The 16,003-nt window shown below is 44.3% G+C and overlaps 1 protein-coding gene across 1 annotated transcript; it reads right to left on the bottom strand.

The window, feature by feature from the left end:
- Positions 1-2,631: 2,631 nt before the first annotated feature.
- fgf10b (fibroblast growth factor 10b) lies at positions 2,632-9,318 on the bottom strand. Its single transcript, XM_084025009.1, has 3 exons — positions 8,078-9,318; positions 3,641-3,744; positions 2,632-3,461 (listed from the first exon to the last, which is right to left on the bottom strand). The coding sequence occupies exons 1-3, from the start codon at positions 8,538-8,540 to the stop codon at positions 3,270-3,272; spliced, it is 759 nt and encodes a 252-aa protein (XP_083881135.1). The 5' UTR covers positions 8,541-9,318; the 3' UTR covers positions 2,632-3,269.
- Positions 9,319-16,003: the final 6,685 nt, after the last annotated feature.

Genomic DNA, 16,003 nt, shown 5'->3' with positions numbered 1-16,003 from the left:
ACTTCCTTTAACAACAAACCTGCTGTCGCTGATTATCTATGACAGTGATATCAAATAAATATGTCTCCCTCTAGTGGCGCGGAGTGGAAGCTTAGCCATAAATCAGTAGTGTAAGACAATGTAGAAATACTGCAATTAAATTGCATAATATTCATAGAAATACATTTCTAGTACTTTATAGGTAAAAGTTCTGCATTCTGAATTATTTTCTTCTACCAGACCGAGGAAGGTCTTGCTAAGGTCTTTTAAATTTGTATAATTATTGTCATTATTATTATTATAAAAAATGTGATGTAAAATTCAGCCTCCTCTACACCCTAATCATTTTCATACAGTCCCTAAAAGTATTAGTAGAAAGATTCAAGTTAAAGCATTCATCATGCAAACAAAATAGCCCCATGTGAGTGACTTTATTATATACTGTATTATTGCTTACATGTGTGTAAGTATGGCATTTCACTGTTTTAGTTGCTTATGTAAGTTTATGGTATTTATAAAGTGAGTGGAATGAAAAGTACAATGTTTCTATGAAGTGTAGTGGAAGTGTACACTATAGGATAAAATGGGAATATTTCTGTATTTTTGTACAGATTTGGTTACTGGCCACCATAAATACAATCTGTTGTGGGTTTGATTCAAGACATACTGAGATTGCAAGTCCAAATCCACAATTAATTAAGCTGTTTTCTTTATTATCAGATATGATCTATTTTAATGCCATTTCAAAAAGTTATCCGAGCTGTGCCAGGAGTTCTGGTGGACCAAATAATAAGCTTTCATTTTTTATTTTAGTTTACTTTTTTTTTTTTTTTTTTTTTTTTACTGTCAGTTGAAAACAATTGTCCTGCTTTGGTTGTGTACATTTCAAGTAAAAAAAAGTATTGACGACATGACACGTGTCTGTAATGTTAACTACTGCCCTGCTTGTGGCTTTAGGCAGTGGTTGTCTGGAGAACTTGGTGGACATGCTGTGGTGAAATAACCTAATACTGATAAAAATGTTTTTTATCAAAGCTCTCAATATATTTAACTGATATAGACACGCAGTTATGAATCCCAGAGGAAACCCCTCAGAAGTGCCTCTCTCCCCGAGCTCTCAGTAGCTGCCCACTACAAACATGTGTTGCACCAGACCTCTCGGTGTAAGTATTCATTAGTTGTTTTAGCCTCCAGTCATTTTCCACTTGTTTCCCAAAGCTGGATCACATTATGCCACAGAGAATTCCCGTGCCAGAAATGCGGAGACCCACTCCAATAAAGTGATAACTGCCCTTATTACTGCGAATCCCTCCGATGCCAGTGTCTTGGAGGGAGTTCAAACATTCACAAATCTCGGGAATGAACAAGGTGACAAATGATTGGTGTTAAGGTGTGGCGGGGTTTAAATGAAAAAAGAAGTGTCAAAGTGTTTCATCGGTACATGTTATGCAGATTTAACATCCCTGGTAGTTTATTGGCTGCATCATCAGGGTACATACAGAGCAATTCAAGACAAACACAGTAAATACAGTGATACCGCAAGTGGTGTAGCTTTACACTCGAGACCAAATTGATTTCCCTTATTGTGTGTTGTTTATTGTAACTGTAGTTTAAGGAGGAATCACGAGAAGTCCTTTCAGTCCAAAGGTCCCATCTATAGGGTTTATCCTTGGGACACTGTTGTGAATCTGGCCCGAGAGCAGTGCAGCAGCCGCACAGCATTGCACAATCACTTGAGAGAGCAGAGAAGCGGTGCAGCGTATAGGTGCAGCCATGGTCATGAAATAGTATCCCATATGTTGCCAGTGGCCCTGACGGTGGAATGCAACGCAGCATTCCTCGGTATTAATCATCCGTTGGGGTGATTCCTTAAACGACAATGCTATATCACCTGAAGCGAATGCTTCTCTGTCCTCTGGATTCCTGTAGCACTGAGCACCTTTTGTTGTTTCCAATCCGGAGTCTCACCTTCCTGTCTTCGTCTGCCCTCACACATTTTTTTTCATCCTCTTGCTGAGACGGATGGTTCAGAGAGGTGGGATAAGAGAACATGAGGCCCGGAAGCCTGTGGCGTTAATGTTTCCCCCCGTGGTCTTTTGATCCGGCATCAAGGCAGCTGTCATTGATTAGTGTGTTTGTAGATGATTACTGAGGGAAGTGGGTGGTCAGACACAGGTCATATCTCTCTTTCTCTCCCCTCATTTCTGCCTCCACACACGTTCAGCTACTCTTCAAAGGCCCGCCACCAACCTGTCGGCTGGTTCGCTCGTATTATCAGCAGCTTTGCTGTTGCTTTAATATCGCAGCTCTGCGGTAATTGGCTGATATCAGGGAATTATGTCAGCATCGACGGGGCCATACCGCGGAGGTTGTACCTCCCTCCCATTTTGTTGTGGTGGGCCTGTATGTTTCCCGTTTGTTTGGGAACCAATCATTAGTACAATGGTTGCCACATGGAATATCTGGCTCGGCGTTAATAGTTGCCTTTTGTCCCTTTCCTACCTCAGAGGGCCAGATTAGAATAGACTTACTGTGACCTGAATGTTCACCAGGGTTTCTCACTTGTGATACTTTCCTCCTCCAGTAAAGTCAGTTTTTTATGTGTTTTGCCAAAGTAAGACGCGGCATTACAGAGGAGAAAGTGGTATTTTTATTTTCACATAATAGAGTTCCTATAAAAAGTAAAGAATGCAAAGAGAATGCTTGCCTTGTAAGAGTTCCCCTCCAGTTAAATACTTCACAAAATAAATAAATCATTACAATACAGTCAAAACACAGTGGTTAAGTATCAAACATTTGCTTTAAATGTGTTGCATCCTCTATTATTTAATGCTGCTGAGATAAACCAAAGTCATGTTGCTCCTCTCACCTATGTCTCCCCTTTATTTTAGCAGATTATCTGATGTCTCAAAGGAGAATATGGATTATAAATAATATCTTCTGCATCTAACAGTACATTAGCTGGAACAGCATCCTCTGTTTTTGTCCACATTACACACATACTCCAGTTGCAAACTGTTTGGCACAGAAAAGAAGGATAAATATTGCATCCCCGTGCCACAGAAAACAGCATCTTCTCCCACCAAATAAAGTACACGATCCCAGTCAGAAGCAGAGACCATATCTTTGTGTAACAGTGTTAGTGCCTTGTTTCCAAACGAGAGATTTCTCAGTGAATGTCTTACATTTGTTTTTTTTGTTGTTTTTTTTTACAGCTTTTTATTTTTCTCCAGTATTTGAAAACCTCTCTGTCCAGTGCTGCGTGTGCTCCTCCAGTCGAGTCCTCTGGTTCACACCATAATTGGGAGGAAGTGGGTGGCCGTGTTCTTCCTGCGGGTTTTCTTCCCTCTCAGTGGTTTACCGTGGACGTTCAGCCCCACGAACATCTGCCGCTTCTTGTTCCTCCACTCGGCCGACGCGTACGTGTTGTAGCCGTTCTCCTCAATCCGCTCCTTCAGGGTGCAGTCGACACTGAACTCTCTCTGGATGAAGAAAAGGAAGAAAAGAAAAAAGCAGGTGTCACGTATCATTGCTTTTGCTTGTGTGGAAAACTGGTGAAAATGGCACAGTGATGCATAACGTGTGAGCACAGCAGTTAGAGAGGTAAAGACATGGACCGAAGTATCTGACACCCAGATTGACCCCTGTCCCGGACACTAACCGCTCCGTACAGCTCTCCCTTCTTGCTGATGGCCAGATAGTAGTTGCTGTTCAGCCCTTTGATGGCCACCACTCCCACCTCCACCGACGTGATTTCCAGAATACCTAGGATTCAGACCAAAAACACAGACTGTCAACATTCAGAGTGAGCGCAAGAGCTCTTTTGTTGTTTGTTGCAAGTAAAGGGATAACAACATATTGCATGCTCATTCCAGGGTCTTTATGTCGATTGGGCAATCCTGTGTAGCTCCAGCCAGCAATGATCCCTTAAGAGTGTAAATCTTTTCAGAGATATTATAAAGTTGCTTTACAGCCTACACCTGTGTAACAGATTCCAGCTGCACAGGCCATTTGGTTTGAAAATGAATGGGTATGATACCACAGAGATTCTCAGGTTGTTTATGTTCACTTTGGGTATTTACGTTCCCAAGTCCCCATGCAAGGCAGTTCAGCCTTCTCATAGGCTGTTACAGGGGCTAATTTATACCCCGGTTAACAAGGGCATGCTTTTGCCGCAGACAGCTGTGGTTATTTGTGTGGTCTCCGTATCAGAGGTCACAGACGTATAACTTCCTAATGTGTCCTTTGACCACATAACCCACTTGTCTCCTCTCATGCTGTCTCCTCTTATACACGTGTGTGTGTGTGTGTGTGTGTGTGTGTGCGTGTGAGTGGGTTAACCTCCCCTGTTCCTATGGCATACCTCCCTCCCTGACTTCCTTTCCCCGCTTCCTGTGAGCTGTCGTTATTTTATCCCGATAAGCACACATGTGCACACACACACACACACACACACACACACACACACACACACACACACACACACACACACTTGAGCGTGGGGTGTGAACTCCAGAGAGTCGACGACATCCTTTGATCAGATCAGCAGCCCCTCCTCTGTCTGATGACTGTTTGTGTGGCAGCCTGCTCTAACTGTCAGACCCACTCTCTGGTGGGGGGGGGGGGGCTCTGAGGCTGGTGCATGAGTGGACAGTGGAGGATGCAGGTGTTGCCCCCCCCCACCACCCCCCCGAAAGAACAATCCCCCCTCTTAAAAAATACGCCCGCTCCTCTCCTCGGCCGTGCGTTCTTGACTGTATCGGTTTCTAGTTCAAACAGTGGCACCTCGGGGCAGCGAGGTCTGGAGCGGCAAAAGGCGGTGGTGGGGACTGTGACACAACGGCCATTGAAGATCTGAGAAGAGCTGGTTTCTTTATGGGATCGGGTGTCTTGTACGGAGTAAGGATGTAAGACAATCTATGGCGGTCTCTGGCTGCTCTGTAAACATGGGAGGGATGAAAGGAAGGAGAACAGAGGGGGACAGAGGAGCCATGACAGTGAGACTGGGGGTGGAGTGAGGATTAGTAAGGCTGTAATGATCACTGATCAAAGTCAGCCACCGGAGGCAGGGGCGAGACAGGTTGTATATACACACACACACACACACACACACACGCATGTGCCCGCGCACACACACACACACACGTGCACCCATACGCACAGAGCTGATATTGTAGCAGGTGAACGTGCACACATCTTGCAACCTGGCTGCGAAGCTACAAAATCTCCATTCACTGTTCCCTGCTGAACGCTCGGCGATGACCTTTGGGCCGCGAGTACGGGTAAAACTCACAAGCTTCCTCTAGATTACAACACTAGGCCTAATATGTGACGAAAAGGCTCCGCACGGCGCTCCATTTTCACAAAACCACATGTGAAACGAATGTAGACGGCCAAGGTTCAGCTGTTCATGTGGAGAGACAGCAGTTCTTTTCGTTTGCACGCTGGTTGCTTTTATTTGTGTGCGGCTTTTTTTTTGATACGCTCTGTTTGGAGTTACAAGAGTAAATGGCGCGTTGGCTGTGGAACGGAAGGCACACAATGCCAGTGAGAGTTAAAGGTGTTATTTTTCCACAGTCAGATGCCAAAAAAACAGTGCTTTGCGGCTTGTATTGTTGCACAAAACAACATTCAGGCAGATAGATGAACTGGGGCCATTCCCATGCAGAAATAAAAAAATGGCACGGAGCCCTAAAATAAATCAGGATGTCTAGTAATAACACCTGATAAGGACCACACTGAGTGTATTTACACTCTCTACCCCACCTCAGAGAAAAGCTATACATCGCTCTCCTCAAACCTCCATAACAGCACCATCTGTTTTCACCCCTCCATTCAAAAGGACACGGCTTTGATTAAAGGAGATAAACGTGCAAAGAAATACACATTGACACACTTCTTGAGCAATGTCCACAAGCATCTCACACACGTGACCCAACACACACATCTCCCCCTCCCATAATTACCCCCAAAACTCCTTTGCCTTTACTCTTATTTAGCCAATATTCCACTCAGAGCTAGCAAGTTGTCCATAAATTCCCGAGAACTCAGCTGTGAATCAGAGATATCACGTACTGCGCAGATAGCTACTTCGCTGACTTTCACATAATCTCCCTCCCTTTCTTTCTGGCTCTCTGTAACCTCAGCACAGGCTCCCAGCGGGTCGGAAAGCCATGTGGGACAGTTTTGCGCTGGCATCCCCATAAATCTGTGGGAGGCTGGATACCGGCTCTTTAACAGACAGTGAGCCGGGTCCTCGCAGGGCCACAGGCAGCACCCAAAACCTCCATGTCTCGTACACCTCAAAGCACGTAAAAATGTTTAAATTCAATCCCATTTTAAACGTAACGCGTCTTCGCGACTCCTGGCTTCCACATGTCGCAAAAGAACTTGATATTTTGTCACTTCAAGGGACCATCGGGGGTTCCACAAAGGACGTCGGCCCTGGGATCATGTCTAGCCCCAGGGGGGGCAGAGCAAAGACTGGAGCTGCTGTTGTGTAGTATCCTTTACCGTGAGAACATGATATGAGTGCACATAATCCACACACAGTGTCCTCAGACCCCCTCAGGTCACAGCTTCTTTTTTGACGGCACCACCATTGATACTGAAGACGAGAGCTTTGATGTGGCCACAATGACGCTCGGCCGTGTCATTCATGAACTTGTACCTCTAGAGATCCCCCCCCCCCCCCCCCATGCTCCCTTTCACCTCCCTCACCGGTGCTCAATCTGACTTTTTGAGAAAAGAGGCAACACGCTCCCAGAAAAGTCCTGGGTCAGTAAAGAAATAAGAAGAAAGAAGTCAGAGCGGTAAATCATCCTCTAAACATACATAAAGTTTGTGGTGAATTTATCGTGATAAGCCGAGTCAGACATCCTTACACTACTTCAGCTTTACAACTTAAAAGAAACCGGCCGCTAACGAAGGCGGCAGTAAAGGCAGGGTGATACAGTCAGTAAATAAAGCTGCTTCTGTCATGACCTTGTCAAAACAAACATTTCCCCTGACATTCTGCCTCCCTGTGCCATTTCCCCTAAGTTACTTTGATTGAACGTGTGGTTTAGCTCTCCCAAGAGGAACATTAAAAGGCTCCATATACACCGAATCACTATGGGGTTGGAGAACAGAGACACAGAAAGAGATGTATATGTGTGTGTGTGTGTGTGTGTGTAATAAGCACATGCATCGTCGGCGGCTGCTATATGATCACACACCCACTGGAGCATGTGAGTGCCCGCTGGCTGATAGGCACCACACACACGGAGCTCGGCGGGAAACGCTGGGAGGCTAACGAGAATGCTATTTTACTGACCGATAATCCCGAAAACAACGTATAATCACTTCGAAGACGAGCACGGGCACATCAATCCGTATAGGAAGAAATGTCTTCGGCTAGGCTGGCCCATCTGAGTGGGAGAAAGAGTCTGAGACTGACCATATCCTTCTCCCCACCTCCTCCCAGCTCTGTTCGTCTGTGCTTGTTATCAGCGCTGTTTACCCAGGGCTGTGAAGACCGTCTGATAATGGCCGGGTTATCTGTCCCCGCTCCTTTTTTAAGCCATCTGAGAGCTACCATTATTGTGCTGGAGTGTTTGGACAGGAGAGATATCAGCGGGATGTCTGGTTTGAGACAAAAAGACAACTCCAATCGGGGGGGGGGGTCGCTTCATCCAATCTACCAATGGGCGCGCTCGAAAACGAGCTAAAGAATTTTTTATTTCAATTCAGTGTTTTCGTCAAGTTGTGTGTTCATGTCTCCAATATATATTTGTCTTGGAGTTATGTAAAAAAAATGTTTTACATGCTTTTCCCCTTCAAAGAACGAGCAGTAGAAATAATTAATCATTTAAAAGGATTTCTTTCATTAATGCTCCTGACACTCAACAGGTGCTTTTTCACAAGTGTAACAAACTAATGCCTTGAAATGCAGTCAGACATTTTGGTTGCAGAGGTTAAAAAGCCTTGGTTTTGAAAGGTTAAAACGGATGTTTTGGCTCAATGTGCAATGGTTTGTGACACCTTTATCTTTGAAGCCAGCGCAGAGACGCATCTTTGGGGTCTGATGTGTCCAGTGATCTACACACGAGTTACTTACTGAGGGGGTCATCTTTGCTCTTGGTCCCGTTGACCTTTCCGTTCCTATCGATCCTCAGGAAAAACTTCTGGAAAGAAAACAGCTTTCTCCTCCGCATGTCCCCTTGGAGATGATTGTAGCTGCGCACATGCCTACCCTGCGGACCCCCAGTCCGACCAAGGGGGCCCCCAGTGGCCCTCTGCCTTGAGACGATCTCGGTCTCTGAAATGTTCAGGGGAACCCGGAGAGTTCGTGGGTTTGCAAGCCTCAGTCTGTCTCTGCGGAGCTGATGGGCGGCCGCCCCGGTTATGGAAAGGGAAAAAAACAGCAGGGCAACCAAGAGACGCACAGACAGGGAGGGAAGCAGTGTTGAGGATGACCTTAGTCTGCAGCTGGCCCCGCAACCAGAACGAGCCCCGAACCCAGCCCTGGAGCAGGACGAGGCAGAGGCAGCCTTACTCCCTCCAGCAGCCCATCTGATCATGGTAGTGTGCTGTGTGGAGGACTAGAGGCAGCCTCAGAGCCTGGGACATGCTGCTGGGGGCGAGGAGAGGCTGGGAGGGCAGGGAGGGGAGCCCTCCAGACTGGGGCGAGATGGTCCCCCCTTTGAAGAGTCCAAAATGATGCAGATGAAATTCTTAGTTTCCCTTCTGAATTTATTTGGGATTGTGTAATGACTGCTCAACAAGTCACTGCGTTTCCAGCTGATATTCCACCTTTTCTTCTCCACTGTTGAAAGTTTCACGGCTGATGATCAAACAGTCTTGGAAAATACGTCTAAATGACCAACGATTACATAAAAAAAACAATACACCAATTACTATTTGTGTGTATTCCAGTAACAAACCTGTTTTTTCCCCACGTTGCTTCTAAATTGTTCTATTCTTGGCTGCACCAGTGTGACCCTTGTATTTCCAGGCACTTGGTCAATTTAAGAGAAAAAGAAAAAAAGAAAAAGGGGAAAAGAAAACAAAAATATAATGTTCACTGAGATCCGTAAAGAAGAACGTTTACCATGTGTAAAGAACTCCTTAGTTCCAAAGGTAAACCACGCAATCTACCTGTCCCATCGCTGCAACGCTCCACATGTGCAAGAAAAGAGGTTTCTCACTCTGAGCAGGAAGAACTGGAATCAAAACTTAAAGAAGAGCGCTGGTCCATCCGGGCACACGTCAGATAATCCATCTGTCTTCTTCTGTTGCCCTGCTCCTCTCGTTCTCTCCTCATCTCTCCCTCTCTGATGACTCCACCTTCACACAGCATAGAGGTAATGGTCTGGGGAGGTCTCTCTCTCTCTCTCTCTCTCTCTCTCTCTCTCTCTCTCTCTCTCTCTCTCTCTCTCTCTGTTGAGTCAGACTTTGTTTGTTAGCTCCTTGATACGAGGATTCCTGGTGTGATCTCCTCACCTGAAGGGTGATCACAGAAATGACTGTGTTGTGTGTCGCTGTGTGGCTCTGTTAGTTATTTGATCCCTCCCTCCTTAACTCGACTTCCCCTCTCACATATGGGAGCAAGTACTGCTCTGCACGTGTGTGTGTGTGTGTGTGTGTGTGTGTGTGTGTGTGTGTGTGTGTGTGTGTGTGTGTGTGTGTGAGTGTGCCATACAAGCACATCTAACTTATGAGAGTGGGTGAGAGGTGATAGCAGGGTTTATCTGAGTAGAAGCAGAAGGGCAGAAAGAGGCCGTCTGCTAGTATTGGATCAGTCCCTAGAGCTTACAGATTGTATTGGTGATTGCTGTATTGAATAATCAAAGCATGGTTTTGGCTTCTTTCTCTTTTTTATGGACAAGTATGGTTGCAAAAAAAAGTTGCATTTGGTTCTGGCTATTTCTTGTTCTCCAACAGACACGTGTGGTTTAATATGACACATTGAAATGGACACGCTTATCACTCATTAAGATAGCGATAATCCCGACAAGTGTTCCGCCCTCCTCTATCTCTCCAGATAAAAATCATATTGAGTTACTGTTGCAGCTTCCAGTATGGAAGCTGGCTTATCAGGACCATCTTCTCTCCTCTCTCTTTCCCCCTCGAGGCGCTTTATCGTCATGTGTTATCTGTCCCCGCGGCGCTGTAATGCAATGACGCTCTCCAGTTTCGCCCAGCAGACCTCGGCCTCCCTCCGTGACTCAGGTGTCTGAGTGGCCCTCGGCCAATGGGACACTGTTTTACAGACGGGATGGACAATGTCACAGCGGACTAGACGACAACGTACAGTATTTGCAGTGAACACGCAAATACAGGGATGGCCACTGTTCTCAGGAAGTACACTGACGAGGCGAAGCAGATAAAACACCTTTATCTTTCATTGGTTTAGTTGATTTGACTTTTTTGACACAAGAGTCAGAAGTAACCATTCAAACATGGATTGTGCAAAGAGGGCTACTTCAGTAAGACATTCAGAGGCTTATTAAGATGTCACCAATGATCAAGGGCCATATACTGTAGTACCATGTCCCACAATCCACTGTGATAAACAAAAACTGGTGCTGGCAGTCTTATCTGTTCTCCCCTGATCCTTGTGTCTTTAATGTCCGGGTCTGTCCTGTTCCTCGCTTTCTTTCCCCCTAAGTCCTGCTTTTTAGTGCCGGCTTTAATGTCTGTCAACAATCAACGACCAGAGCAGCAGTCTGGTCTTAACTCTGGTCTTGGCATGGCTTTATCTGGCGATACAAACAAAGCTATCTTATCATCTCTTCCTTTGTGGTGTCCCTTCCCGCTGTGATAACCTGAATCAGTGCAGAGGAAGCAGAGCTGGGAGGAGCAGGCATCATCATTATTGATTATTGTTGCAGCAGATTAATTTGCATGACTTAAAATGGCCTAAATGTAACTTAAATGGTATTTGTCCACTATGAATTGAAATGAATCTTAATCTAAATTCTTAATATACAATCCTTCCGACTATATTAAGTCAAAGTGCAATTAGTATATATATATATAACAGTTTCCCATTCGTCTGCAATACATCTCCTTGTGAAAAAATAAAGTACTATATTTGTTTATACAAAAAATAAACAAATAAACATGTAATTATAAAAAGATTGTGAGCCCTGGTTTAAAAAAATTAAAATAATAGAAAAAGGTGTGATAAAATATTAAATTAAATATATTGTTATAGGGCAATCACTATTTATGCAGTGTAGTCCCTTTTTCCGTAGTCCTGCACTGTAATTTACTGTATCAGTGTTGCTTTTGAAATGATTTCATATTGACGGGCTGTGTCCGATTCTCGGTTCAGGGTTCAGAGGGTAGATGCAGATTTACGCTCTCAGCTCTTAATGTTCTCCCCACTAAGACAGTAAAGTCCTCCGTAGGTGCCTCAGAGGAATGTCGGCCTGCAATGATGCTGACAGACGCACAAGATTTGCAGGATTTCTTTAGAGGCCAAGGAGCAAATTCTTTATAAATGTAACCGTGCCTGTGTTTTTTCTCCTAAATGCAATATAAGTGAGATTTGCAGGGCCTTCACGTGGTCTCAGCTCCCTCCCTCTTCCACAGCTTTAGCATTTAGTGTATCTTTATAGATCTATCCCTGAATTGCATTTCAAAGTTCAAAACAATAGGCAATAGAACAGACAAATGTGCTTCTGATCCCTCCCTACAGGCTGTGGCTCTAGCTGGGTTCTTATGCTATTCTCAAAAACAAAAATATAATTAGAATAAAGGCAATGAAAACTCAAATACCGGAAATTTATATGCATCAGTGGAGATTTGATCTCACACAGTACCAATTGCCAAAAAGAAAAATGAATCAAAGCGAACTGGAAAGATTCCCATGACTCCTTTAAGCATTTGATGTAGTTTCACAAAAGCAGTTTCTTGTTTTTTTTCCCTGGCATTTCTCTTTGACAAAGTAATGAAATCATTGCTGCATTCAGATGAGTAATACTCAGTATTTATGTGTGATAAAAACTTGTTACCACTAACAAACACTTGTTTCCTCTTATAATATTTATTTATAATAAAGTACAGTGGGCTACCATGCATTACATACAGGTGGTCAATCTCTAATTTTGAAGTTCTCTATAATTATCCCTTTATCTCTGGAAAACAAGTCAGTTTTCTCTGAATACATTATATTATTTAATAATTAACTTGAGATCTCTTGTCTTTTTCTGCAAGTGGCTCCAACCTCTTGGTTCAATCACAACAGACTTATTGTTACTGTTGTATCATATTCATACATTATTTGGTATTGAAGCCCCAAAGTTCCCTACTGTATTTTCATCGCCGAAGTTGAGTTTCTTTGGCTGGCATCTCTTTCTCTTCCTATAGAGCCCCGATGGCATTGATGCATGCAGGGGCGCCGCTAGGGATTTTGGGCCCCATGAAAAGAATCTTTACAGGGCCCCCCAACACAGCGGCGACATTTTTTGATGCTATTTTACATACAATCTGTGGCGCTGTGTGACACCACCGGTGCTGATCCAGTGGACTGAACCATTTTACGTAAATAGAGGGGGTGAAGGGGAGGCCCTGCAGGTTGTTGATGTTTCCAAAACAAATAAAGTTATTGTTACCAGGACATGGAAAATAAAACATTTGTGACACATTGTGATATGTTAGTTAATAACTTAGTGTCATTATTTTTTCTGTATTATAATTTCATCATCATTAGGGGCCTCTCTGGGCCCCCCTCAATCATGGGCCCCTAGAATCCGTCTCCTTTACCCCCCCTTTTCAGCGCCCCTGGCTGCATGCAAACAGCACTGCTGCCCGCCAGCATGAAATTCACTCTTCTTCTTGTGTGTCCTGATTTTATTTTCCTGATAGCAACCTGCTTGAGCCCAAATGTTTAGCAAAGAAGAGTAAAGAGTAGCAAAGAATGACACAAATTGAGATTAGGTTGAATCAATGCATTAAGCAAAGCCCAAACTATTTAAACTAAAAAGGTGGAGTCAGTAGAGGGCATATCTCCACCAGGTGTAGCTACAACAATCCCCCCCCCTTCTCCACACTAATAGGCTGAGATGCATCTTAAACACACTTTGCATTCGTCATACAAAAACAAAATTAAACCCATCAAGACGTCTGCTGTGGACAGACGCAGAGGTGCACACTCACACACGCAAACACACGAGCGATCGCATGATCCTCCTGGCGGAGACGATGATGAATAAGTCAGATTGTTGCTGAGAAATTAGCATGCCTTCCAGCGCAGCATGCGCTCCCGAGTTTGCTTCATTCCTGTTCCTTGTGGCAGCAGGTGGATCCAGCACGCAATCTGTTGCTCTGTCTGCTCAACACACTGCCCCGCATTAGCAAGCTGAACTGTGGAAATTCACCTCATTCATGTCATGTGTCTCTGATTTCGCTTGGCCTCATTGTGAGCATACAGCCCCTCCCTTTCGGTACACTATCATTAAGCAGATGTTTTACGAAGAAAAGCACCTCACTCCGAGTTACTTCAACTCAAATCCATATGTGGCCCGTGAAGGAGTCAAACGCACACAAACTCACAAACAACCAAACTGACCTATGGGAACCATGTGTGTGTCTGCCTGTGTTCCCTGGGGCCCGTTCTGTGTGTGCTGGGTCAGAGGAGGCCGAGGCTTTAATAAAAGGAACAGGCCTGGTACAGAGATGCCAGTCTGACTGCCTGGGGACATGCAACGTGATGGGGTCCAGATGAGAGCCACCAGACCGGACTTCTCCCTCCAAACCAACAGCACAGTTGGTGCGTGGATTACATTGCGCCTGCCTTCGTCCTCGAGCCTCTCTCTGGGTTTACACTGGGATTTAAGGGGGTAAAGCACCAGATTAAAGTAACATTCTCCTTTTAATGGTAAAGCCTTTCAGTGATCACAGGGAAATGTGTTACCTCATGTTCCAAAGACATGACATACCAACACATGTTCGGCTCACACCGGAGGCCTGTTTTTTTCTGTTAGTCATCAAATGTAAATATTTAATATGTTCCTGGCTGTTGTGTTGGGGGGTGTCTGGTAACCGACAAGATGAGGTTGCTGTTTCCTGCTTTACGCTGATCAATAGATGTTGGTCATGTTATCTTCCCCATCCTGAACACGGACTTACATCATCCTTAGTGTCGGTTTCAGCAGAGCAGAGGAATTTACTTACAGGTTAGACACTGGATCGACTGACGCACTGAACTGTTGTCTGTCTTCATCGGGGCGATATGAGGTGATATTTTACAACCAAACTTTATATTATAATAAATAAGGAATAGGCAATAGGAGTATGAGAGAATGCACCTTTGTCTCAGGGATTTTGCCATGCTGTTTGGTAGTTGGGGTGTATTATGCATTGCAGACAAATTTGCAAATCAATGACCAGGAACATTTTTGGCATAAACCTCCACGCGGCAATCAACACGGCGTCGGCTGAGTCAGCAGCTTGCTGCTAACAGCGTTAACATCACAAACAGTGCAAAGAACGGCAACAGTGCTAAGAGGGGGGGCGCTACACTTTTTCCACAACAATAGAGACCATAGATTGCATATAAGAAGTGGACGTAGTCACTGGCAATCTGGGACCTGTAGAAGCCTTGAGTTCAGCATTTTGGCATCACCATCTTGTTTTTTTACAACCAAAAGTGACACGAGAAGTTAGGCCAAGTGCAATTTACTTTAATGAACCGAAAACATACTGTGAAAAGGTTAAAGTTCTAAGACAAAAACATGGATAACTCCCAGACCGCAGCGACCTGTCGATCACAAGGTAGTCACACCCTAAAGCATAACCTGTCTTATAGTCTATTAGGGACCTTAATTTGCCAAATGACCATTATGCTGGATTGAAGCAAAGTAATAAATCAAGTGAGAAGTAGGGTCATTTTCTCATAGAGTTCTATACAATCTGACTTGTTTTTGTAACCAGAGGAGTCGACCCTTGATTGCTAGACATAATGCAAGTTTAAGGCACATCGACATTGGCGGCTGGTCCGCTTACGTAAACAAAGCTCATATAACAACAAACGGATGGAGAGAGGCTTCATTCTCTGCTCAGGTAGACATTATGCCACCATATCTTCCCATCCAAATAGTTGACTGCTGCTATTTTATGGGCCTTGTAATTTAAACACATTTGTAAGTGTTTGATATGGATGAGCCAGAAGCAGCCGATGACCCTAAAAAAAGTGAATTACACGTTGTTCTCAACTTGCAGTTCAAACGGTAAATGGAAATCCACTCAAACAAAAGCAATGTTAAGATTGCTCATTTTGAACACCAAGTAAATACTCAAGACACACAATAATACACACTTCAAAGCTTCACAGGCTTATTTACCACTTACCTGCCAATCAGATATGCTCTAACCATTATTAGAATATGCCTTAAACCTTTGGAGTCAACTGTTTGCTACTGTTGTGCAGAGAACATCATTTCTGGCCACATAGTTGTTGTTTTCAGCTAAAATTGAAGCTGTGCCAGGTCACATCCACAGCTCAGTGATGTTGTGATTAATAAAAAGATTACAGCATTTTTAAAATCTTAGTAAACTATTCATTTTATGCTTTCATCCACGTCATGCACGTTGACTTTGAGTGAGTGTGCTCTGCTCCAGGATTCAGTTAGGAAACGTATCAAAAGATTTCAGATTGCAGAAGAAAGGCTAAAAGCACTGTGAAGTCAGAATTTAATATTTTCAGGCATTCCATGTTTTTGAATTTCAAACACTTCTTTTCATGAAGCAACACACGGTGATGTAACAGAATGATGTAACAGAAACGCGGTTAGGTAATACAACTGGATGCTGTGTGCTTCGTCATATCACACACACACACACACACACACACACACACACACACACACACACACACACACACACACACACACACACACACACACACACACACACACACACACACACACACACACACACACACACACACACACACACACACACACACACACACACACACACACACACACACACACACACACACACACACACACACACAAACAGCTGGTTTTTAAGG

Source organism: Eutrigla gurnardus (genome assembly GCF_963514095.1).
Source record: "Eutrigla gurnardus genome assembly, chromosome: 13".
In the NCBI taxonomy this organism is placed as follows: domain Eukaryota; kingdom Metazoa; phylum Chordata; class Actinopteri; order Perciformes; family Triglidae; genus Eutrigla; species Eutrigla gurnardus.
This window is presented reverse-complemented; position numbering and strand designations above follow the sequence as displayed.